Source organism: Populus alba, chromosome 9 (genome assembly GCF_005239225.2).
Source record: "Populus alba chromosome 9, ASM523922v2, whole genome shotgun sequence".
Classification (NCBI taxonomy): Eukaryota; Viridiplantae; Streptophyta; class Magnoliopsida; order Malpighiales; family Salicaceae; genus Populus; species Populus alba.
In genome coordinates, this window is record NC_133292.1 from 10,343,157 (window position 1) to 10,368,896 (window position 25,740).

At 36.1% G+C, this 25,740-nt stretch overlaps 4 protein-coding genes across 4 annotated transcripts; 3 read left to right on the forward strand and 1 right to left on the reverse strand.

Moving 5' to 3' along the window:
- The first annotated feature begins 655 nt into the window (after window positions 1–655).
- Window positions 656–4,520, forward strand: LOC118058985 (tRNA-dihydrouridine(47) synthase [NAD(P)(+)]-like). Its single transcript, XM_035071808.2, has 10 exons — window positions 656–1,245; window positions 1,331–1,447; window positions 1,537–1,770; window positions 1,854–2,106; window positions 2,188–2,462; window positions 2,800–3,072; window positions 3,274–3,555; window positions 3,665–3,785; window positions 3,881–4,050; window positions 4,147–4,520. Exons 1-10 carry the CDS (start codon window positions 964–966, stop codon window positions 4,243–4,245), a joined length of 2,106 nt encoding a protein of 701 aa, XP_034927699.1. The 5' UTR covers window positions 656–963; the 3' UTR covers window positions 4,246–4,520.
- Window positions 4,521–5,377: 857 nt separating this feature from the next.
- On the reverse strand, window positions 5,378–7,701 carry LOC118058987 (amidophosphoribosyltransferase, chloroplastic). The gene has a single exon (XM_035071810.2). The coding sequence runs from the start codon at window positions 7,467–7,469 to the stop codon at window positions 5,712–5,714; it is 1,758 nt and encodes a 585-aa protein (XP_034927701.1). The 5' UTR covers window positions 7,470–7,701; the 3' UTR covers window positions 5,378–5,711.
- Window positions 7,702–12,577: 4,876 nt separating this feature from the next.
- LOC118058989 (uncharacterized) lies at window positions 12,578–14,075 on the forward strand. Its single transcript, XM_035071812.2, has 3 exons — window positions 12,578–12,735; window positions 12,832–12,897; window positions 13,717–14,075. The coding sequence occupies exons 1-3, from the start codon at window positions 12,688–12,690 to the stop codon at window positions 13,768–13,770; spliced, it is 168 nt and encodes a 55-aa protein (XP_034927703.1). The 5' UTR covers window positions 12,578–12,687; the 3' UTR covers window positions 13,771–14,075.
- A 7,143-nt stretch (window positions 14,076–21,218) lies between these two features.
- LOC118058990 (auxin-induced protein 6B) lies at window positions 21,219–22,039 on the forward strand. The gene has a single exon (XM_035071813.2). It carries the CDS (start codon window positions 21,278–21,280, stop codon window positions 21,716–21,718), a length of 441 nt encoding a protein of 146 aa, XP_034927704.1. The 5' UTR covers window positions 21,219–21,277; the 3' UTR covers window positions 21,719–22,039.
- The last annotated feature ends 3,701 nt before the right edge of the window (window positions 22,040–25,740 follow it).

Genomic DNA, 25,740 nt, shown 5'->3' on the forward strand with positions numbered 1-25,740 from the left:
ACCAATCAAGTATTACACCATCAAAGTTACTAACACAACCAAGAGATTAACTGAGAATAGAACAACATCTTTTATTATTACCTGGACACAACAAAAATCAACATTGAACCTGCTTCGGTGCTAATCTGACTTTTGTGTTCTTTGATTCTTTCCTTTTCTTCTCTCGCCGTTTATATGTCTGTGCTTGCATGCTCAGTAGCTGGAATATCCTATGTTTGTAGCCTCTTCTTCGCCCTACACCTTTTTGTTGAATCTTGAATGCATGCAGAAGAAATTGCTGCCGCCTCCTTGCAACCAATAATTTTATTACTAGCAATGATAGTATAATCTTAAGCCTCAGAGATGGTTAGAAAATTTAAAAATTGAATCTATCGAGTAGCATTTGCTTCCTCTTTTTAGGTTTATGTAATTAGAATTTTTTCTTTGTATCTCAGAAATCTTCTGAGCCGCAAGGACCAAGTCTCATTAATGGAAGGATTAAGACTATGATCTGATCTTAAAGCCTCTCTTCTACGAGAGGGACCCAACATTTTCGCTACTTAATAAAATCCATACCTAACTGGAAATAAACACTGTTTATGCGATCAAGATTTTGTTAAAAAATCTTCTAACGAATAAAATAAAACATTCGTAAAATCTTAGGGTTGCCATATCCTTCTCGCAGTACAATGGCGACACGCCTTTATACGAAACCAATTTTTACGTACCATCACATAAATGTTTTTAGTTAATCTGTTACTATATTCAGGAGAGAGAGAGAGAAAAAAAAAGAAGAAGCTTTGGCAAGTTAAACGACATGCTTATCCGCCGTTTTAGGTGCCCCCTGATCAAAACCCTACGAACCCTTCCTCCATGCTCCACCATTCACTCCATCATCAAAAACCCATGCACTAACTGAACAGAAACAAACCAAGGCTGCCTGTAGCCACCTAGTTAACTCAACGCTGATTCAACTTGTCCACTATGGCCGAGTCACCGGCGGGACTTACCTCCCAAAACTGGAATCCAACTCAGGACCAGCAACAACCAACAGCAACACCAGAACAACTCATCGCCAAATCCATAGCTCCTGTGAAACCACAATTCCTCCGTCCTCCGACTTCTCGCACCTCCCAAAACGATACCACATCATCCACCGTTTCCGATTCTAATAATGATATCTCAAAATCTAATAACACTAACACTACCAGTGTAGTGGCCAAGGAGAAGAAGTCCAAACGACAACTCAAACGTGAACGCCAGCAGGTTCTGATTTTCCATTTCTTACATTTTTATTTGGTTGTGATATTTATTTATTTATTGTTTTTTTTTTAAATAAATCTTATGACAGGAAAAGAAATCCTCAGTGAATCTCTGCCCTGAATTAGCTAAAACCGGAGATGCTAATTCATGTCCGTATAAAAATAACTGCCGGTTCAATCATGACTTAGAAGCATTTAAGGCTCAGGTAATTAATTAATTAATCAAATCACTGATTTGCCGTTTTTTTTTTAATTATTGCCGCTCTACTTTGATTGAGCAAATGCTGTTGTGTAGAAACCGGAGGATTTAGTGGGAGAGTGTCCGTTCGTAAACGGGGAAGGGTCGTGCTGTCCTTATGGATTAGCTTGTAGATTTTACGGAACTCATAAGGTTCATGATGGTGTTAGAAATGGTAAAAAGCAAATTTCGGAGATTAATGGGTTGAATAAGGATGTTCAAAAGCTTTTGTGGAAGAATAAAATGAAGTTTCTGAAGGCGGATTCTGTACTCAAGTCTCTTGGGCTTACGGTAATGAATAAAACACCGGCAGTGCTGTTGAATTTTTTATATATCTTTTTAATGTAGCTGATTTTTGCTGATTTGTTACCAAGGGACCGGGTAAGTCGAAAGTGAAAAAAGTGAACGAGGAGGAAGTTGAGAAAGTTGTTCATGATAATGACTCTCATGGCACTAATGAGAATGGCTGTGGTGATGGGGGCAGTGAGTCAGCTGGTAAATCAGATTGCGCTGCAGAAGTGCTTGTTGGTGGTGATGTGGATGGAGCACTAACTGATGAAGTTAGGCCCCTGAAGAAAGCAAAATCAGCTGTTGAAGTAAATGGTTGCTCTGGCGAAGAAGTCAATGGTTGCTGTCTTAAACTTTTGTTCCAAATTGGTGCATTTTTTGGAACTATATGTATCTCACATTGAATATGTTTTGCAACAGGATCGGGTATCCCAGAGAAAGATATTGAGAATAACTGCCCTCTAGAAACTGAACCAGAACTCGTAGCTGATAAACTAGAAGTCATAGCTGATAGTGTAGAAACTGATGGAAGTTTAAAATTACACCCACGTGAAAAAAAGCTTATCGACTTCAGAGGAAAGTTGTACCTTGCTCCTTTGACCACTGTTGGAAATCTTCCTTTTCGAAGAGTCTGTAAAGCTTTGGGAGCTGATGTTACTTGCGGTGAAATGGCAATGTGCACAAATCTATTGCAGGTCTGTTTTCTTCATCACTATCTCATTTTACACAACTTGCTGGTTTGGTTTTCTTGTTAACAAGGTTCTTTATTTTCAATTTATATTATGTTTAATGCTTGTAGCTTGCAAGATCTAAGATCATTAACTTTCCATAAGTATGTACAGTTTTAGATTTCCATTGTCATTACTCGCTGTCAGAAATGTTTATATTGTGGATCATATGTGGTTTTCTTCCCATGGTAGTCAGTAAATATATATTCTATAGTCTAGTAATGATTCTTTACTCTATGCTATACACTATTAGTTTGATTTAACACTTGGAACATTGCTTAACCTCATTTCCTTTTGATTATAGGGTCAAGCTTCAGAATGGGCACTGCTGAGACGTCATTCATCTGAGGATTTATTTGGTGTTCAAATATGTGGGGCTTATCCAGATACAGTTACACGTACTGTTGAGCTTATAGATCAGGAATGCACAGTGGACTTCATTGATATAAATATGGGCTGCCCCATTGATATTGTTGTTAACAAGGGTGCTGGGTCATCTCTTCTAACAAAACCAATGCGGATGAAAAGCATTATAGAAGCCACTTCTGGTACAGTGGAAAAGCCTATAACTGTCAAGGTAATAATTAAATATCTGTACAAACCCCATGCTGAAGCAGATATGTTGTTCTGCAATTTTATAGTTCAGCATACTTTCTCCATAGGGAAATGCCAACTTTCACTTTTATGCTTGTGTTTCCAGCTTGCAGCCTTTGTTACTCTTGGGCTTCTCTGACCAAACTTAAATTTTGATAGCTCATACTGCATTTTCTTAATGTAGGTGCGGACAGGTTATTTTGAAGGAAAAAACCGTATTGACTCATTAATTGTGGATATTGGAAAATGGGGTGCCAGTGCTGTAACAATTCATGGTCGAACACGTCAGCAACGCTATAGCAAGCTTGCTGATTGGGACTACATATACCAATGTGCTAGAAAGGCCCCAGATTCTCTGCAAGTTCTAGGAAATGGGGATGTCTTTTCATACGTTGATTGGAACAATCACAAGTCTGACTGCCCTGAGCTTTCTTCATGCATGATAGCTAGAGGTGCACTAATTAAGGTTGGGACTCTGGAGCTGTGAACTGTTAGTTTCTACATTTTTATGTAATTATTACTTGACCATAATAAAGTTTTGTAGTGTTAAGAATAATATTCACTGTATTTTGCAGCCTTGGATATTTACTGAAATCAAGGAACAGAGGCACTGGGACATAAGTTCCGGAGAGCGATTGAACATTCTAAAGGATTATGTGCGTTCTGGCCTAGAACATTGGGGCTCTGACACAAAAGGTATACAGTATTGGTCAAAAATGTAATTTCATACTGAATGGGTGATCGGGAAAGGGTTTCGATGTAACAGTAATTCCTTGTTTCAACATCTGTAGGAGTGGAGACAACTAGGCATTTCTTGTTGGAGTGGCTAAGCTACACATGCAGATATGTACCAGTAGGTCTCTTAGATGTCATTCCACAGCGGCTCAACTGGCGCCCGCCCTCATACTATGGTCGTGATGACCTCGAAACGCTCATGGCATCTGATTCTGCTGCTGACTGGGTATGTGCAATTCTCTAAACATATCTAAACGATTAGTGCCGCTATATAAGCTGCTAAACACTACAGTTGTGTTAACTCGCTCCAATTTATATACAGGTACGTATCTCTGAAATGTTGCTTGGCAAAGTTCCAGATGCCTTTACATTTGCACCGAAGCATAAATCAAATGCCTATGACCGAGCAGAGAATGGCTAATACGTGCCTAGACAGCAAAATCCTTTTTCCATATATGTAACTCCCTTGAATCTAGAATTTAATGCCGGTGCCTTTTACATTCGCAAGGGCTCTTTGGTACTTGTCTCTTGTAGCAACGAAAGCACGTATTTTTGAGCTGTAATTTTTAACGTTGCCAATGTTTTTAAGAGGAACAAGGTGGTTGTCCTCACCTGAATTTTGTACCATTTTGTTTTTCTAAAGTGTTTGAAACACTGTACTTCAGAAATAAATAAAAGGCATATGATTTTAGGGAAGGTTGAGACATGAATTGAAAATTTTGTTAAGTTAACCTGACACAATAAATGAGGAAGTTTAATGCTGTTACAAAGCTCCTATAACTTGTCTTTTTCCGATTGATTTGCCTCGAGACTAATGGCCTAGCTTACGAAGTTAATCCTCTTGACAAGGTTTCGATTTTAAGTGTAGTCTCATGAAGACGACTTGGTAGGACCGGGATGGATCTGCGAGGCTGGCTTGGTAAGCAGTTCAGAAGAACTTAAGAACATGACTGACATTTGGCTATCAAGATAACATGAAGCTGCTAGAATTAGACACCAAAAGCAAAGCCATGAAGAGGTATCAACAACCTTAATATGAGAAACATACACACAGGCGAAGTTCCACGAGAGTTGATCTGGTGGGCGTGTCAAACCATTAACCAGTAACCTGATTTTGATACCATCCATGTGTCATCGGACCAAAAAGCAGTTCCGGTCAGTTCATTAATGGCGTTACCATGTCAACACTATCAAAACTAGCCCTTAATGAGCATTTGTTTCTATGAACATAACAGTTCAGTCCAGGCTGAAAAAAAGCGAGAGAAATTGGGCAGCTGCAGAATTCCCTTCTCCACTGTTCTAAGAACAAGGCCAATGTTTTTGCTATTGGAAGAAGCAAGAAAAAGGACAAGTTATTTCAGGTTCTTCGTTGGAAATTAATGCCATATGCAGAAGCAGGATAACATTCAGCATCATTAATTATATGAAAGACTCGATTCACTTCCATCCATCCTAAGCAGTTGTAGCCAGTCGAGTTTTGAAACACTTTAGAGGGGCTGATGCATGGTGAGATGCACAGAGTTTCTAGATAAAAAGACATGGAAACAAGGCACTAGAGATTCAAAAAATCTCACTATTGAAACTTTGATGGAACACCTATCCCTGTGTATACAAATGTCATGTTAATGCCGATACAGCAATAAGTAAAAAATTAAACCACGCACTTCTAGGTTTAAATCTTGCAAAATTTAAAAGACCAAACAAAATTGTGTAACTTATAGATTTGTAACCTTAATTAATCCGAGCCAGCACACAAAAATTGTATCGAGATCATTATTGAAATCATCTACCACCTGGCCATATCACAAAGTAAATAACCATTAATACCGCTGTCTTGAGCCAAAATCCATCAGTTCGGCAAATTTGAGGTGTTGCAGACAACATATATCATGTCAAAGAAGACAACTTCCCGGCTTCACTGACTTTCTGCACATCCTGATTCAGGGGTGCTTGCACCCAGCCCCCATCAATGGACTCTGGACTTCCATTCAATCCATCATCCACAAAATCACCGATCCTTTTCACCATAACTTCCTTTGGCTGGACAGGGTACTTCCCAGAGAAGCAAGCATAACAAAAATTCGGAGACTCCTCAGCCAACAATTTTTTCAAGCTATCCAATGGTAGAAATGCAAGCGAATCACATCCAATGAACTCCCTAATCTCCTCCACCCTCATTCTATTAGATATCAACTCCTCAGAACTTGGTGTATCTACTCCATAGTAGCAAGAAGCTATAATTGGTGGACTAGCAATCCTCATATGGATCTCCTTAGCCCCAGCCTCCTTAAGCAACCTAACAATTTTTGATGAGGTAGTTCCTCTCACAATCGAATCATCCACAACCACAACTCTCTTCCCCTCCAAGACTCTCCTCACTGGAGACAGCTTAAGCTTAACACCAAAGTCCCTAATCTTCTGTGATGGCTCAATGAAAGTCCTTCCAACATAATGCGACCTTATCAACCCTTGCTGAAAAGGGACACCTGCTTTCGCTGCATAACCAAGTGCAGCCACCACCCCAGAGTCCGGGACCGCAATCACCACATCGCAATCAACAGGAGCCTCAGTAGCAAGTATTTCCCCGAAAATATGCCTTGACTCATAAACAGACCTGCCAAATACTATTGAATTAGGCAAAGAAAAATAAATATGCTCAAATATGCACTGTTTCGGTTCAGGGTGGGGCAATAGGCAAAGAGATTGAACCCCGTCTTTATCCACCACTAAAACTTCACCAGGATAAACCTCTCTCTCATATGTGGCCTCAATCAAATCAAGAGCACATGTCTCAGAAGCAAACACAACAGCACCGTTACTCCTCCTTCCCATCACCAGAGGCCTAAAACCATGAGGGTCCCTCACAGCAACCAACTTATCCTCGGTAAGAAAGACCATGGAATAAGCCCCTTCAAGCTTCTCGCAAGCATCAACAATCCTCAAAAAGAAAGGTCTAGTTTTTGATGTAGCAATCAAATGCAAAACAACTTCAGTATCAGAACTAGTATTAAAAATCGAACCATTATCTTCAAGGATAGCCCTTAATTTCCTATAATTCACTAAATTCCCATTATGGGCAACCCCGACAGAGCCAAACCTATAACCGGCAACAAAAGGTTGCACGTTTTTAAGCATCGAAGACCCAGCAGTTGAATATCTAACATGACCAATAGCTAAATCACCCGGTAATTGGTCAAGTTTTGACTCATTAAACACTTCAGAGACTAAACCAACACCAGTAACAGATTGCAAAACCTTATTGTCATTAACAGTAACAATACCAGCTCCTTCTTGACCTCTATGTTGCAAAGCATGAAGGGCCAAGTAGCAAAGACGTGAAGCTTCTGGGTCACCATAGATACCCACAACACCGCACTCTTCACGAGGCTTGTCGTCGTCGTCATCAAAATAAGAAGAAAAATCATCCGAGCTCTTTTTGTCTGTGGACACAAGGTCAGAGATTGGATTTTTAGAGGAAAGAGTGATGTGGGTTTTGTGGGTAGCGTGAGAAAGGTAGGGTTTTTGAAGGGTTTTGGGGAGGAGAAAAGGAGGGGCCTTCTGGGGAACTTGAGGGCTAGTGTTTAAAGAAAGAGAATGCTTTGAAAGAGCAGAGAAACTGGTGGTGGCGGCGGCGGTGGCTGCCATAGATGAAGCTGGAGAAAAAGAATGGTGAGTGTTCGTGTATGCGTGTGTGAGAGAGAGAGAGGCTGTGAGGGAGAAAGCGTAGGAAGGCTGGGAAGTTTTGAGAGTAGTTCTGGTTAGATTCTATAGGTTTTGGAAGACTTTCACTTGTAGAAGGGCACCAAAGTACTTGTGTTTTTGTTTTTTGGGACCTCACGCCTGGAGTGTTATTACTTTAAAAAGAAAAAAGAAAAGGTGGTAATTGCGCTTTAATAATCTCTTCCTAAATACTATATAGTTAGTGGGGTGATCCGTGGCAACATAGAGGTCAAGAAGCAGTAGACTTGGTTTGGATTTACTTCTTAATAAAATTAGGTTTAGAATTAGGCTTAATTATGCTGTCTTTTTTGGGAGACTGTGTTTTGTCTTTATGAGAAAACAATGCATTAAAATTTCGGTGTAGTCTTGCTTTCTTTCTTTTTGATTGCCGATTCTTCTTTCTCGAGACAACAACTTCAAAAACTCAATCTTTAAAAAAAAGCTCCATATGTCATTATACGACAATGCTATAATTTATGATTATTAGTTCTTACTACTTGAATAATTTCTTTTAAAAAAGGTAGGAAGTGCAAAGGCTACACGTCAATGTATTATCAAAGTTGTATCTTGTTTTATTCAGAATATTGTCTTGGAGATCAAAATCAAGTAGAAACAGAAGCGTGAAAAACACCCCAAAGTTGTTTTATGGGTATATTTGAGGGTATAGATCAACTGTGTTTTTTTGAAAAATCTTGATTTTTTTATTTTAAATTTATTTTTTTGATATTTTAAAGTTATTTTGACATATTAATATAAAAATAAAATTTAATAAATAAAAAAATATTATTTTATTATATTTTTAAACTCTTATCACAAGTAAACTCAAATTGACAGACGAACCATAGTACACTCGTAATTTGATGGTTGGTCCAGGATCCTAGATGGAGGTCCAGCCACCTTTTTTGCCCGAGAAACATAGGAGGGGTCGCCGCTTGATTCAGCAGTGGCATAAACTGCCCGAAGACATCTTCTCTGGAATTATAGTACTATGATTGGGCCACGCACCTCACAAGTAAAACAAACCCGCTCCCTTGGATTTTGCTCAAGTTGGCAACTTGAATATTTGCATCAGCTCTATCTCAAACCCCCTCCTTTTTAAAAGAAAAAATGGCACCATTACTGCTTGATTTCCTTGTATTCTTCGATACTACTCGTAGAAGATTCGTTGAATCTCTTACTGGTCTTTTCTTTTGGAAAGAGATGGTTAATCTTGATTAATGTATAAGCTGACATGAGGACATTCTTATCATCAAATAAGAAAATTGTTAAGAACAAAAGTCGACATAAAAATCTAACTTGTAGGGATCAAACTGAGTTTTATTTGAGGTCCAGGGATTCCTTTTTAATTCTTTGTAGGACATAGACCCATGTCCCTGCTTGCCCTCCTTTAGATCCATGGTTGCATCATCCTACAAAAACCCTCCTCCAATGGAGGTTTTGCTAAGCTATTTGTGTGTTGAGAGAGAGAGAGAGAGAGAGGCCAGGGAGGGAAGTCATATTCTAGAGGACCATTTAACAGTTGTCTATGAAAGTGAGTTCCAACTCTGTGCATGCCAAGAGAAATGGCTGATGAATGTACGGATGGCAGAGGTGATTCTCACCATTTAAGACAAGAATGAATATACCACCATCACTCTTCAAAACCCAACCCAGAGTCACTCGAGTCTCTTGGCAGCAATTGGATTGGAGAGAACCTGAGGCCACTGATTGCTACTTTGATGAGAAAAAAGAATAAGTTTCAAGATCAACCTGAACCATGAAACATTTACTTTTAAAATCTTCATGATAGAGATTCGATGGCCACAACTTTCTTTCTCATCGAAAAAAAGATCATTATCTTCATAATTAGAAATTCTCGAAATGAATTTCCAAAAATCTTGCCCTGTAATTGAAAGAAGGTCCCAGCATAAAAGTCCTTGAAATGGCCAAAAAAACAGTAAAACTGAAAGATCTGTCAAAAGTGCACGCTCTTTGTGGCAAAACAGTGGCTCAAAGGTTCAAAGTTTGTGATTGGATGACACTCCAAGCTTAAACTAAACATCAACCAGTTCTCTTGATTACGTTCTCTGGTCTCAACTATCTTTTAAGCACATGGTTTCAGCAAAAGGTTTGTGCATCTGGCGACTGCCAATGACCTTATGGAAGGGACCGGTGAGAAGTGGAAAAAACCACATCAGGGAAGTATATATACTGAGAAACAGATACAGGAGCTTGAGTGATTTGGATTGAGAAAATATCAGCAACTACTACAGAGCATTATATGACCCCATAAAGCAAAAAATAGTCGCACAAACTGATAGATAGTCCAACAAGTAGTTTTACCAAAGGTCCTGCCAAGAAACAAGGCTCCGAGACATCAACTTGTCAATACTACCGAGATCCCACCACAACTCTCCCTCGATGTTGGATTCCTCCACTATAATGGCAGCCTTCTGCTCCTTGAGCTCATCAATCCTCCTGCCCAGATCAAAGGACTCCAACACCTTCCTAAATCTCCCCAGCCCATTCGCTAGAGAATCAATTCCGAAACCCAGATCCCTACACTCAACCAATAACCCAAGCCTCTCCAGGTAAGTTAGGAATAAAAACAACCTAATGAGGTTCAGGGACAGGAAAACCTCTCCAGAACTCACCATCCTTTGCATGAATCCTGGGAAGGCAGCAATCATAACATTCCAGCACAAGAAAACAGTGGAAATAGCCCCTCGCATCTCCACCTGGAGGCACCTCAGAAATCCCAGTCCCATCCAGAGTGGATGTGTAAGACACCCAGGGAGGGAAGTTGCCTCAATAAGGATCTGCTGTTGAAGGATCTGGATTGATCACAATATCAATGTGCTCAATAAGAGGACTGCGAGGTCCCCTTGAAGAAGGTAGTATGCTAAATCCCTTTACCAGCAGTGGGACAACAGACCTCCCCTCAAACATTCACCCCTACCTGCCTAGCAGGGACAATCTTCTCAACTGTCTCCTCTTTCTGATGTATAGTTGTAGTTGGTATCTAGCCCACCAAGGGCACATCATCAATGTTCCAACCCAAGAGTATCACCCCCCTCAGTAGCCATTTCCTCTTTGGATGTGTAATGGCAGTAGCATCTACGCTTCCAAAGTCAACGACATCTACACTGTTCATAGTATTGCCAATCACAAATCTTTCAAGCACATGTTGCTTCTTCAAAAGGTTTCTGCATCTGCCTGCAATCAAAGAGACCAATGACAAACATGAAAATGCCACATCATAAAGTGTGTATCAGGAAAAAAGTACTGGACTTGAATACTACAGATCAAGGGAAATAAATGGATGATTTTTACATGTTAGCAGGATTGTGACATTTCATAACACTGTGATGATTGACATTTTATAATCCTTCCAGATTCCAAACTATATCACATTCTTTGAATATTCTTCAGTCGGTGCTAATTTTTTGTTGTTCAGAGTACAGTGTGAGAAAAAGATAATGACACTTGATAAATCTTAATCGAAAAATAAATGGACTGTTCCTACAACTTATGAGGTTAATAGGAGAAGCAGGATTTCATTCATCTGCTTCAGAAGAATTTTACCAGCAACTTCAGAGTTAATTGTTCCAAAGAGTATAACTCCAGACACTAAGGAAAAAGTAACTTCTATTGCATATATTGTGATAATTAATTAACTTAACAGCTATTCAAAATTCCACATGCCAATAAAGTCCAATATAAAGAGACATCGGTCACCTTTCACAGAGAGGAGTTCCACGCTGAGCAAGATGACCACATTCTTTGAACAAGTTAAAACGTTGATGTTCTATTAGCCATTGAAAGACCTTACCTATTCTTTATTGTGTTTTTAGGCCTTTTAGCTAAAACCAGTAGATTATAAAAAAGGAAAGAAGCAGGAAACAAATAATATGACTACTGATATTCATTCAATTCATAGAGAACTTGATTCACAACAAGGGACAAAATCTCATTCCAACTATTAAAGAAAAAGCAACAAATTACATCCACAATAAGAAGAAGTTCTATAAGAGATATGAGGTGCTAAAGTCAAGTAATATGATATGGTTCATGTATTAGCTGTAAAAATCGAAGCTGTGTAGCAAAACATTATTGCCTCATGATTCTTCTATCCAAACAGAGTATTAGATAATATAGAGTAAAAATCACACATTTTATGATCACAAGATTAAACCCATCAAGAAACCAAGGGGATGAATCCCATCACTGCAAATATTGTAAATCTACAATCTTCTATCTAGCTACGAGGAAAAGCTACTCAGTTAGCAGAAAGTCATTCCACAGGAAAGTAGTGGACTCCCAGTGGGTTATATATTATCTTCAAAACAAAAGGAAGCTTTTTAGAGAGACAGACCTTGTTCGCTGCCATGCTTGGCTGAACTTCAATCGGAGAAGGGACAAGCAGCGTCGTGGAAGGTGGCTTTGCCAGTCTATGGTGGTGTTCGTGATCACCCGACTTTTGAGGCGCTCTGTGGGCGTGGAGAGCATATGGGTGGTGGTGCTTCGGTGTATATACTCGTATGAGAATTTGTTGGTGTCAGTGACTAGGAGACGTACATTGTTTTTTTGGAAAAAAAAAACAGCACATCCCATATATTCTCCTTTTCTTCTGCTGTAGCTAGTTTTTTAGATACTAATTTTTTTTTTCCTGATAGAATTTTGGCCATTATATATTCCTAGCATTTTGAAAAATTATTTATATCTAAATTGATGAATGATAATTTATTTTTTAATATTTTCTTCTTTCTTAGATTGGTTTTTCTAATCATAATAAAGATTTTTATTTTAAAAAAAACTCCACCTGATATCTTAAATTTAAGTTTTTTTATTAAATTATTAACAAAAAAGTATGATGGACCCATCCGATCCAAATATAATGCGAAAAATATAACAAGATCAACTTTAAAAAAAATCAAAATACTTTAACCATTTATCAGCAATCCCACCCTCCAATAAGCGTACATCCAACGACTGGCGCTAATAAAGGTAGTAAGCTCCGGTAAAGGCGAGGGTACAGGATTAAAGGCATTTATTTATAAAGCAAACACAAGTCTCACAAGAGCCCAAAAGATATCAAAATCTAGGGCTTGTACTTTGGATTAAATTACAGGCAGGCTCTCTCTTGTTTCCGGAAGAATCTCCAATGGCGCCGCCTCCTGGACCTTACTCTGGCACCAGCACTCTCGCTCTGGTAAACTTTCTCAACTACCAACCGCTATCTGTTCGCTTCCCTAGGAAATGAAATAAAATATCTTAAAATTGATTTATATGTTTTGGGGTTTGTTAGGTGGCTCGTGTTTCTGCTTTCTCTTTGGGTCTCGTTTACGGGAGTGTGAAGCTTAAGTATCTCCAGGTACATTTACCCTGTTTTTTATAAAGAAAGTTTACATTTTGATGCTCAAGAAGGGCCCCTTTTATTTACCAAGATGATTGCTTTTCTTGAATTAGGAGAAATTTAACACTGGGGAGTAACAGTTAGCTTCAGAATTTGAAGGGAAATGTGTTAAATAGATAGGTGAGGTAGCTTTGTCTTACTAAAAATGAACTCATTTCACCACTGGATTCAGGGTTCTAATTGCTATGCGTTCAAGTTCGTTTTGAGAGCTTGGTGGGTTTTAAGCGGGTCCCACAAATTTAACTGTCCTGATTACGGATCGTACCCTACTCAACTTGCAGTGTTGTTAAATAAGCTAAGGGAATTCATTGGTGATTGCTGAACTCGTAAGAATATAGATTCTAAAAGATAGCGAGGAAACATTATGTTGGAATTTGAATGAAAGAACAAATCCGATCCTTCTCTTCTTATGTGTTTGAACCCCTTTTTTGTTTTGCCTGAGAAGTGTTTTCACGGTGTTGGAATTCTCTTCACATCTAGTTGTAGCAATGTTTCTTTTGGTTGAGGTGATATCCTTGCGTTACAACTTGCTGTCATTCTTTCATTCTTTTGCCGAGGAAAACTTATAGCAATATTTTAAAGGCTAGAATCTGATTCTATCAGAAAATGCTTCTGCGTGTCTTCATTTTATAATTGTTGTGTTAAGTAACTCTTTCACAATGGCGTTTAATCTTTGCCGTTTACTTGTCTTTCAGCAGTTGACCCCACACTGATTTTGGCTCGTGATTGATTTGATTTATAAATGCTTATATGGTGGCCTTTTATTTTCAAATGCAGGCAAAGGCAAAGTCACAAAAGAAAGCTGAAGCAAAGGCAAAGGCTCATCACTGAAAGAAATAGTTTTGTTGAATATTAGGATCAAGATGAGTTTAGTTGACAAGAAATAACGCATATCAACAGCACTGTACCAGTCTTTCATCCTGGTGTAAAGCTTTTATGCACCATGATGCACTGCTTCTGTTTCTTTAAGGGGTTTTTTTTGGCGCAAGTTGTTGACCTAGTTTGTGAGATTTGTTTTCTTGATCAGCCCTGTCATCATAAAAGATGTTAGCTTTGCCCTGGTAACAATGTGTAAATGGCGGAAGATTGAATCTTCCATTGATTAAAATAATTGTCTGTGTCGTTGGGTTTTCTCAGTTCCATTTTCATCGTTTTAACAAATGGTTTGATCCATCCATGAGCTGTCATATCGATCTATGTGGTTGAAGTTTGAGGTTTTGAAGAATCCCCTGTTCTCTTTGATAATCTTTGATAATGTGATTTCTTGATTTTCTCAGTTAGGCCTCCTCCTTCCTCGTTTCATTAGTTTATTTCCAGTTGGCTAGGAAGAAAAAAAAGTCCCGTGTCGTATAGTTGTCTAGAGAGTTGTTCTCGCACCAGGCACGGCTGCGGTCTCCATTGATAGACTTTATGCTTGCTAGTGGTGGACTTGTTTTGGATGATGCGGAGTTCAAACTGTGACCATAACAGACCTGTAAACTGTATTCCATCAGAATGCGGCTTCAGTACTCTGATTCTGGGCCTGCAGATCTCTCAGGCTCATAAGTATGTTTCCTCCTTTTATGATATGGAGTGGAAGAAAAATGCAATGCATTCCTTGTTTGGACACCATTGAAAGTCATTAGGCATTAACAGGATTTTGTACCACGTCGAAGAGTTTTCGTATCCCGTGGAACTCACATTTCACCTCTCAGGTTCCGTGTTCCATTCATGTTTCGGCTTCCAAAAGGAAGAGTAGCGGGATTAAATTATTTGCATGATTATGGTTCAGAGAGAAGAATTTAAATTTCATTGCAACTAGGAAATATATTTTCTTTAGCTGGAGTGCTGGATAAGTAGTTGGCAGGGCAATGTATGGGAGGTGGTACTGCTTTTTGTGACGTTAAAAGGATGGTGGAGGTAGCCTTCTTGTTCATGTCTATATCTGCAACTATTATGGAAACAGAACCTGCAGTAGCTAATTTGTTTTTCTGAAATGAACAATTCACCCAACCTTGTCTTGTGTTGACTTGGTTTCTTAAAATTCTTCTAGATCTTTACGTAGACTCCCAAGAGGGAAATTGAAGACACAACTTTGATTCCCATTTGCCCTTGACGCCTGGCGCCCAGCGGCAGGGGAGCGCTGTAGATTTCACTCCATTAATGAATGTAGCAGAAAGGCTTGCAGCTTCTCTTCCAAATTTGCAGAAGCCTCATTAATCTTAAGCAAATCCACGACTCAAGTACCAGTCTAAAGACTACAGTAATCAACCTCTAGAATGCAAGTTATTGAACAGGTATTATACCAAGTTGGTGCACTGACTGATCTATTGTAGAGATAGTAACAACTAACAACCCAGCTGCTGTCCAGGAAAATGGGAATCAAAGATGTGTCTTCAATATAACCAAATTTGTTTATCGATACAAAAGTCTCAGAAATTGTTCAGGAAAATGATTGGTGGTAGCCTGCTGCTGCAACAGAAACAATGATGTACATTCAAAGTGCTCTGTGTGGCATTCTATTTCCTAATTCTAGCACTGATAATAAGGTAACCTGGAAGCTAACCACCGATGAGTGGTTTTCGTCTAAGAATGTATCGGAAACAGGAATCCTCGATTTGATTGGTACTTTCTTAATTGGGGTTCATGGCACCTGCCCAGATACAGCTTTATTGCTTGGCTTGCTGTCTTGGATATACTCTACGAAAGCAAGAATTTGGTTAGCTGGGATTCAGAGTTTCAACGGGCAAAGACAAACCTTCAAAAGAAGAGTTTCTTGTCGATTCTGCTCCGAGTTGCCCGGTGTGCCACTGTCTTTGATCCATAAATGAATCTTCCCTTTGCAGCTTCCTTTGATCAATGAATCTTTTCATTCATCAAAAAAAAAAAAAATGGAGTCACGATTTCATCCATAAATAGTTCTGAACCTATCAATTTTGGAACAAAATTATCTAATGGCAGGAGATCAGCTTGTTAGCATATGCAAGTAGGCTCTCGGGTAAGCTCTCCCAACCCGACCCGCAAGTTTGATGCGAATTGCAGACTACTTGGGTCTAGTCCTCATCTTGACTAAGTTTAAATGGATCAAATTTTCTCTAGATTTGAAGTAATTTGGGAAATGATCTTTCGTTAAAAAAATTTGGAATTGATCTCTTGTAACATTGGCTCATTTGAATATGGATAATTGAGTTAGATTTTACAAGGCTTCGTCCGCTAATGAACATTTAAAAATTACTCCTCGTCCCTCTTCTATTAAAATTTGGTTAGATTGAGCCATTTACAAATAATTTGGTTTTATTGAACCTTGACTTCAATTTGTTTTTATTGCTTTAAGCTTCCAGTCCATTATTACATGTGAAAGTCAAGGCCCTTGCGCAAAAATTGATCCGAACTCTTAATTTATTGATTTATTTTTAAAATCTTAGATGAATTTGACTTTTAAATAACAAAAATAAAAACTATACTTGAAAAGTTATTCGAAGATATCCATAAATCTAAAAGATATATACACGATAAATTAAAAAAAACAACAAAATTCTCTCCATAAAAATAAAGAATAAGAAATATTTCAATTTTCATTTTTATTTTTCTAAGTTTTTTGTCATTTAATTCATACACGTAGCACTTACCTAGCCCTTAACTTGATCAATTAATATCTCACAATTAATTTAAGAGAAAAAATAATAGATAAGTGGAGGTTTAAATTAATAAAAAAAAGGTGAGATTTAAGAGTTCAATTTGATTAAATTTCAATAATAGAGGGGAAATGATTGTTTTTAAACATTAATTAATGAGCCAAACGATTTAAAATTTAAAAGAAATTTGACCCAATAGTATTTAGGATTGTAATTATGATTAATTTTTAAAAATATTTTAAAATAAAAAAAAAAAATATTTTTAATATTAATATTTCATAACAATATATATTTATCCTGAGCATCCTCGCGAGAGAAAATTACAGAATTGGCTTTAAATATGTAGAATGTCATCGTTATCGACGGGAGAGGGATCCATGATACCAAAGCCCAAAGCCCAAATACCAAAGCCCAAAGACCAAAGACCAAATCCCAAAGCGGGCTCATAAACCGCTCACATCTCCTATCCGGGAATTCCACTCTCAACAGGTAAGCCCTCATTTATTCCGAACTCAAGCTCGTGTGTCTGTCTGCCAATAAAGAATGAATTAGGTATTTTATGAGAAAAATTAAAAACTTATTCAGTAGAAGTTAACCCAACCCCTATACGACACAACTTGCCTCAGATTTCTTCCTTAAGGGACTTTGGCCTGTTTGTGTTTATATTTTAAAAGTTCTTTTGAAAAAATTAAAATTTTTTATTTTTTTTGGTTTCTAATTAATATTTTTTTATGGTTTTAGATTATTTTAATGTGCTGATATTAAAAATAATTTTTAAAAAATAAAAAAAATTATTTTAATATATTTTTAAGTAAAAAACACCTTGAAAAACAATCACAATCATACTTTACTAAACAAGCAAGAATATTTTATCCAAGCAACTCTCCCATGCCATCTATCAAAAGTTGCTGTTTTTCAAGATTTAGCTCAAAATATCTAAATCATGCTTGTCTATAGGACGAAAACATTATTTTTTAAAATGTTTTATAAATATATTAAAATAATATATTTTTTATTTTTAAAAATTTATTTATAATATCAAATTAAATGATACAAAACTTTAATTACACTACCTAACATACTTTTTTTAAAAAAAACTACTAAAACCAACAACAACCAAACAAAAACCTCCAAAATCTGACAGGGAAAGTGCATGGCTTCTTATGCTAATATTCTTTTGATGTAAAACCAAAATGCACTAAGCAGAAGCACCAACCAAAGAATGTTAGAAGGTGGAAGAACACTACAGATGTTAATATGGGCCTTTATTTCTGCCACCACCTACCTTTTTTAATCGACTGTACTCGCAGTTTCTTAAAAGTGGCTTTGTCTCGACTCTCATATAAAATAACAAGAAGCATCAGCTATTAATTAAGTACATTCCATCATCTTTAATTTTTTTCCAAATTAATTTTTTTTATGTGTTTTTATTGATGTATTGATGTTAAAAATAATTTTTTAAAATATTATTTTCATGTATTTTTTAGCAAAAAATACTTTAAAAAATCCATTACTTGTTTTGCGAGCTTGACATATTGACTCAAATTACTTGATTCACAGGTTTAGTAGGTCTTTTAGTTTTTGATCCTTTAATTTTTATAATTGTTTTTTTATTTCATTCTTCTTCAATACTGGATTGGTTAGGAAATAAAATTCATAGTTTATTTTTTTATTTTCTATAGAGTTATCATGATCTTAAATAAATATCTTTATTAGGGATGGTACTCGATTTTGCAAGCATCTAATTTTATCATAAAATTAAATAAAAATAATTTATAAAAACAACAAAGTAATTAAACTCATTGAAGGCCATGATCCAGGTCGCAGGGTGATCGAGGTTAATCCAATTTAGAATCGTCTCGGTATTAAAACAAAATTATCGCCTTAAAGTTTTTTATTTTAATCTATATCATGTTTTTACTTGTACTCATTCAAGTTGTTTTAAAACCTATTAAATTGAATGATTCATTTTAGGTAAGTTCCCACGAGATTTAATTTGACACTAGAATTAGACAAGAAGTCAAATTAACATATTTTAAAATCGAATCACTTAATTAAATTTAATAATACTTTTAAAAAATCTTCATTATCTTAACCTTTTTTATTAATTTAGAAAAATAATAGTCCAACCTAAGCGGATGGTGGGTGAATGTACTTCTTTATATCAAGTGTATCTGCATCTAGTTTACCAGTAAACATAACAGCACCGGTGTTTAGCTTTTTGTTAGAGAACTACACCAGCTTTTTAGAAAATGAATCTGCATAAAGATCCGGGCTTCGATATGATGTTTTTGAACTGCCTTGAATTATTCAGACAGAGAATATAACTGCGTGCGAGTTCATGGGTTATGGCGTCCAAGGCTAGATGGTTTGCATGGTAATTAAATTAATTATGTCAACGATTGTTTAAGAAAACATGGGTGGATTATTAGTAGGATATATGCGATACTGGAGCAGATTAATAGTCAACGAAAACATAAAATCATCTTTACACGGCAAAAATACAGGTGCATGTTCCTCCATGTTAGCCACCGTTAATTGAGGCAAGGTAACTAACTTGCAGGCACATATTCAAAGACCTAAACGGTCATTGTCACTCCTAATGATGAAGAGTCCCATTATAATACACAAGCCCAGTCTTTTCAACACCCAGTGACCTCCATTTTTTCACAAAAAAAGTCCAAAAACCATCAGCTGGTAGGGCTCAGGAGCCCCGGAAATTGCTCTTTAACTAAAAAACACGCTCAAAAAATCAACACAACCCGAGATGCATGACATGCTTACAGCCAGATCAGAAAGGGACTCGACTGATACAAGCGAAAATGATCCAAGCACATCCTCGTCCTTAAAAAAACGATCCCATTGCTGTCTAAAGCAACCCATAAAGGACCTGTCAAAAGGTCTGCATGTGTGCTTATTTTCTGGTACAGGCAACATGAGTTCCTCTCTGTAAAGGGACTAAGCTTTAGTCCCAAAAATTGTCCTTAGACCGAGGCTGACCATATCTAATCAGTTCATAAGCAGGCCCCAGCATATATTCCCCAAATCTTGGACTATTTACTAATTTAATCAGGATTGCTGTGTTTAGAAGAAACTGGGAGACAAGAGATCATGGGAGCAGAAGAAACTGCAACAAAAACAAAATGTTTTAATATTCCTTTCAGTCATGCAATGTGTGTATGTATATGTTTGTATAGACATACGTACCCAGATGTTTTGTATAATATACACATATGATTTGTCCTTTTCACCTTCATCGACTCTTGGTAGTTAAGCGTTTTGACATTAGGAATCCTGTCAGCATTAGATAGCTACGAGTAGCCTGTAAAAGTCTATCCATGTTACCAAGAAATACTTGAGACGGAAGACAGGTGAGAAAATTATCTTAGCTTGCTGGAAACGCTGGTTGCAAATTACACAAGCTCTGCACTTTTATCAGAGAGCTGATTGGTGTGGATTTGAGCTGCTACAGTAACATTATTACGAGATGTATGTCATTATACGTAAAGATAGTGATTGTTTGAATATGACGTTAATTTCTATAATATGTTTATTTTATTTTACTCTACATGAAGAAAAAACTTATAAAAAAAAGCACCTCCACCGAAAAAAGTAAAGCACGTACTCCATGAACTACTAGCTGTTAAAGAGCTACCAAATGTTTACTTTCTGTAGTGAAAATGAACTTGCAGCTTGTGCCTTGGTTGCAGCTCAAGTGAAGCATGGATTTAGGACTGGTATATATATAGAAGAGATTGTTTGAATGATTGTTTTTTTCCTCTCCATCTACCACAAATGATCGTGAGATCTAAAAATTGGCAATTTATATTTGCCAAATAGGCCGTGAGGAAACTTTACGAGGTGAGAAGGGAAAACAAATAAGCTAGCCCTCTTTGAGAACTGATATAATCTTTTTCTTCTAAAAACCAAATAAAAGATAACAATGCTCGTACATGTAAAATGTAAATTCAAACGATTTTTTCTTAATTGGTTTGTCAAGGAAATTGACGTAGAATTGTAACCGAGAATCTTTAAATATTTGAAAACCCTCTTTAAAAACAATGAAGGCATGATCCAAATTCTTTTACAAAGCAAGAGACTTGAAGGTTGCTCTCTTATTTGTAAGATATTTATACTCTGTCAGCCAGTCTGCTCCGATCCTCCTTGGTGGTAAGGAGAATTGAACACATCTCTCTAGCAAGATACAGAAGGAGGTGGCTAACGCCTATACTTCAAGTTCTTATCGATCATGGGCCCAAAATATATCATCATTTTAATCCCATTTTCCTAAAGTCCATCTACTTGCACGTTTATCAAGAAATTAGAGCAGTAGAATTATATGAATTAAATTAATCGGTTAAATTTTAAGTTTATTTTTTAATAATTTTAAATTTGAATTTTTTTAAAATTATTAAAAATTTATATAATTATTAATTTTAGACTTCATTCGATTAGTTAAAAGATAAATACATATTAATAAAACTAAAGCCAACTAGTAATAAAAAATTAAATTAATCCAACGTTAGTGGTCTGCCCTTCACATGGTCTTGACTACCATTGACAGCACGCACAATCTCGTAATTACCTCCAAAACCAAGCCCTTTTCTCTACTATAGCTTCCTTTTAAACACCCGCTTCACCTTTAAGCCAGCATAGCTTGACATTTTTTTCTCAGTCTCGACTCCCTCGCTTTCTCGCATTTTCTCTCACTTTCCGGCAAAATAATGTCCAAGTGCAACAAAATCCGGCACATTGTAAGAATCCAGCAAATGCTTAAACGGTGGCGTAGGAAGGCAAGAGCCACAGCAGGAGCAACAAGTTCACGTACTGCTGCTGCCCCATCTGATGTCCCAGTTGGCCACGTGGCAATCTGTGTAGGAGCCAGTTGCAAAAGGTTTGTTGTCCGTGCGACGTACCTTAACCATCCCATCTTCAAAAACTTGCTCGTGGAAGCCGAGGAAGTGTACGGCTTCAAAAACACCGGGCCGTTAACTTTCCCATGTGACGAGGCTGTCTTCGAAGAGATTATCCGGGTCGTGTCGATACCCGACCCGATCCAATCGGGTCGGTTTTTAAATCTTGATGAAATTAAGAGATGCTGCCACGTGGGATTGAGGGGGCATATTGAGCTTTTGGGTGAATCAACGCCGTTGCTTCATGGTTAGGCGGTTCTGGGTTGACTCAGCGAGTTACTGAGTCGTAACAATTTTAATAACTTTTTTCTTAGAATTATTTTGAGGCAGTGGGTTTTTTTAACTGGGTTATATAGAGTTTGCCCCCCCCCCCTTATTGGAGATGGCAAGGAGGGGTTGGTTTTTTTTTTTTACTGAGTCATCCCGAGTTGAAGAAAAATGGGATGGAGAGTTCCTATCGTATTTATATTTATTTAATTGTAAATCATGACTCTTTGAACTAATTGTAGAAGAGAAAGCGTAAAAAAATCGTACTAGATCAATTCTATAATTAACGGATAATATTCTGTTAAATCTTCCTCGTGTTTTCCTAGCAAAGTGATTAACTTTTTTTTTTTTTCCTGTTTAATTGTTACTTTTTCTCTGGAATGACAGTTTTGAATCCTGTGAACCATGATTTGCCGTGACTTACCATCGACGTGGTAATTATGATGCAGCATGCCGTCGGTGCTAATGACTTAGCTCGGAAAACCACTTGGTAACGTAAAAACTGGAGAAATCTGATGGTTTTAGATCTTCTAATCAGCCAGATTAAAGGCGATTGCAGTGTGCATATAAAAGTCTTGATTTTTGTTGAGATGGCAAGTGGGTTTGCATTGCATTATCATTTAAAATTCAAATAAATAAAAAAACATTTGAAATTTGAATATAAGAAAACTTTGAAAATGTATATTTGAATGCGGGGATGATTTGCTAAAAATTCGATCAAGAAAGGATTGACAATTTTTTTAAAAAGAAATTAACTGTTAAAAAAAACTTCAAAATTTATATGCTTGATTTGGAAATCAAGATTTGTATGTCATTGGATTTTTTATTTTAAAAAAAAAGAAAAAGAAGAAGCAAATTTCTCGAGGTTAAACAGGTAGGTCAATTAAGTCAATTAAATTTCACCAATAATATTTTTTTGATTTAATTTAAAACGATGTTCCGAGTTAATTCGATTTAGACACTGTTTGGCATTGCGTTTGTACCTGCGTTTCATTAAATTTTGAATTTTTTGTTTTGCTAAAATTGAGTGTGGTTTGTATTTTTTGGATCGTTTTGATGTGCTGATGTCAAAAATAATTTTTAAAAAATAAAAAAATATCATTTGCATATATTTTAGCATGAAAAACTATTTGAAAAGCAACTGCTACCACACTAACAAACACGCTATTAATCCATGGAGAGGGATGAGTTTAACAACTTTGGGTAAGTTTGTATGATTCTTTAGTCTTTCTGACTCATCATGTACAGGATTATAAATTACAAATTGCAGGGTCTCCAATATTAATAATTTATTGTCCCGAGAGTATTTTCTACGATTTAGACGAAATGATTGCACGGACAGAGTGACTTTTGGCAATCTAATCAAGCATGGAAGGTGGCTTTTGAACAACTTTAGCTTAACCAATATTACTTTTTTTCAACACGGTTCGAAAGGTGTTTGCATTGTATTCTTTGTCAAGATAAGGTCGTTATTTATCCATTCAATTAAGAAGAAAAGTATGTTTATATTAGGTCAGTGCTTATTGTTTTTAAAAAGAATTGTTTAGAAATATATTAAAATTATATATATTTTTATTTTTTAAAATTTATTTTTAATGTTATTATATTAAAATAATATGAAAATAAAAATAAAAAATAATTTTTTAGAATACTTTTCAAAAGCAAAAACAAAAGGCTTTAAAGTACAAAGGTAAAGTAAGGTGCTGTTACTTTGCATCATGTCATGTCGCTGCTGCCAGGTACTTATCATGGTACCTGGTCCCATCCATCGTTAAATTCCATCATAATTTTACCATCCCAAATCCAATAGATTTTATTAAGTCATTTGGTGAAATATAGTAATTGATTAGGTGAAATAGTATATATTTTAGAATAGTAACAAGATAGTTGTTATATTTTAAAATAATAATATTTAATAAATATTACACTAAACACGACCTAGTCAAACTATGTTATTTTTTTGTTCAACTATTCAACCGGTTAGCTTCAGTTGTTTTAACTAGTAGACTGTTTCGCACAAAAACTATAATTTTATAAAGTTTTTTTTTAAATATATTTTATGAGTAAAAATTATTTTTTTTCTAACTTACAAACTAAAAAATAGATTCAATTTAAATCTTAAAAAATTATTGTTCATGTAATAATGAATGATTCAAAGTAGTTAGATGTGAGTTTACCATAATTAAATGAGGATTTGTACCAATCAAATTGTGTGAATGAAGCAAGTAATTTTTTTAGGTGTATCTTTTTAGTTAATAAATCTATTGATAATAATATTTTTTTATTACCAATAAATTTATTAATAAATAAGAAATTATTAATAAAAAAATTCATTATAAACATTTTCATCGATAATTTTATTGGTAAATTAATTATCAATGCAATGATAATAAAAACATAAAAATTCCGTCAGTGAATATAAAAGTCGTGGTTGTGTTCTCTCTCTATCTCTCTTTCTTATTTTCGAGCCCAGCAATACCAGGATAGCCAACAGACAAGCAATTAGAAATATGAGAGTGGTAATAGAAGCTTACCTTTGCAATCAATAGCCAAAACAGTCTGAAAGTTTAGCATAATCATTTTTGAGTGACGAGTCAGTCAATGGTTGCCCGTCACGGTCTGTTTTGTCAAACAATAAACCAATCATCATGCTAGAAAAAAGATTAGGCAAGTCTTCTTTTCATTCATTTCACCTCATCTCTCTTGTCAAAGGAATCTCCTGCCTCTGGATATTAAGCAGATAACTTCTTCCGACATCACGATCAAATACAGATGCGATGAAGAAATCCATCCATGGCTACAATATCTGATGCACTGAGGCAATCCATGCGTGGCCTGAGGGCAAAGGAAAGTGTACACGAAACGAGATTTTATCAACACCTGTCACGGATCACAATTCCACTGATTTTTTCACCATTTTTAGAGAGATGGGTATCATTTCAATGTCTGGAAAGCCAACATCTACCTGTAAGTTCGATCAAAATTCATACTCTCCTCTGATCTAAGAGGATTTGGATTTTAGGTTTATATATATATAGATAAAGTGATGGGATTTTTGGTATCATTTCTTATTTTTCATATCTGTTTTAAAAGCGTATGATAATCAGTTGTCACAGAACCAAGTAGAAGGGTTTTTAAAAATTCCAATAAAATAAAATAAATAAATGGTTGGTATCTTAGGAGTTTGAGTTTATTTGTTTTTAATGTTTTAAAAAAGTTAATTTTTTTGGTATTTCAGATGGTTTTAATGTATTAGTGTCAAAAATATTTTAAAAATTAAAAAATTATCTTCCACTATTTCTAACACCGCTCGAAAAAAATATTTTCTTAGAGGTTCATAGCGATGAAGCTCTGTTCAACTCCATTTAGGCAGAGATGCATATGCAAAGAGTCCCCACAAGGCACAGGCAATGGCGGAGCTTCAAATTTTAGATTGGAAAGGCCAAATTAGTAAAAAAAAATAAAAATTACGGTCGGAAAAATTTAAAATATTTTATTTTTAAAACTAGAAATCTAATTTATTAAAGGAAGTACCTCTACCCCGACCACCCCCTGCCCACTTGGAGCACATATTTTAAAATTTTAATAAAAAAAGAAGTATAGGCTTGGATTGGACCTGTTTTGGATTGCGTTTGAAAATATTTTTCATAAAATTTGAATTTTTTCTTTTGCTTGGAATTAATATGTTTTTAATTTTTTTTAATTATTTTGATGTGCTGATCTCAAAAATAATTTTAAAAAAATAAAATAACATTATTGGTATATTTTTTTGAATAAAAAATACTTTAAAAAAGCAACCATAACAACATTTCTAAAAACGTTTTTATTTTTGGCGGTGGAGATTAAATTTTTGGGGGTGAATTAGTTTGGCCAAGGGATTAGGGATAGTTACATGGAGCCCATGAGCCCAAAGAATCCAGACTGTTGCCTTATATCCTGAACTCTGCTAGCCACGTGCCTGGGTTCGTTTTGAAGGAACTTAAACTTGTCTAGTCTAATCGCCACGT

Excerpts from the sequence above, each read along its gene's own strand:
- LOC118058987 (XM_035071810.2), bottom strand. The coding sequence starts at position 7,469 with ATGGCAGCCACCGCCGCCGCCACCACCAGTTTCTCTGCTCTTTCAAAG.
- LOC118058990 (XM_035071813.2), top strand. The coding sequence starts at position 21,278 with ATGTCCAAGTGCAACAAAATCCGGCACATTGTAAGAATCCAGCAAATG.
- LOC118058989 (XM_035071812.2), top strand. The coding sequence starts at position 12,688 with ATGGCGCCGCCTCCTGGACCTTACTCTGGCACCAGCACTCTCGCTCTG. Across the intron at positions 12,736-12,831 it reads GCACCAGCACTCTCGCTCTG|GTGGCTCGTGTTTCTGCTTT; the intron begins GTAAACTTTCTC and ends GGGGTTTGTTAG. Across the intron at positions 12,898-13,716 it reads TGAAGCTTAAGTATCTCCAG|GCAAAGGCAAAGTCACAAAA; the intron begins GTACATTTACCC and ends TTTCAAATGCAG.
- LOC118058985 (XM_035071808.2), top strand. The coding sequence starts at position 964 with ATGGCCGAGTCACCGGCGGGACTTACCTCCCAAAACTGGAATCCAACT. Across the intron at positions 1,246-1,330 it reads TCAAACGTGAACGCCAGCAG|GAAAAGAAATCCTCAGTGAA; the intron begins GTTCTGATTTTC and ends ATCTTATGACAG. Across the intron at positions 1,448-1,536 it reads TAGAAGCATTTAAGGCTCAG|AAACCGGAGGATTTAGTGGG; the intron begins GTAATTAATTAA and ends GCTGTTGTGTAG.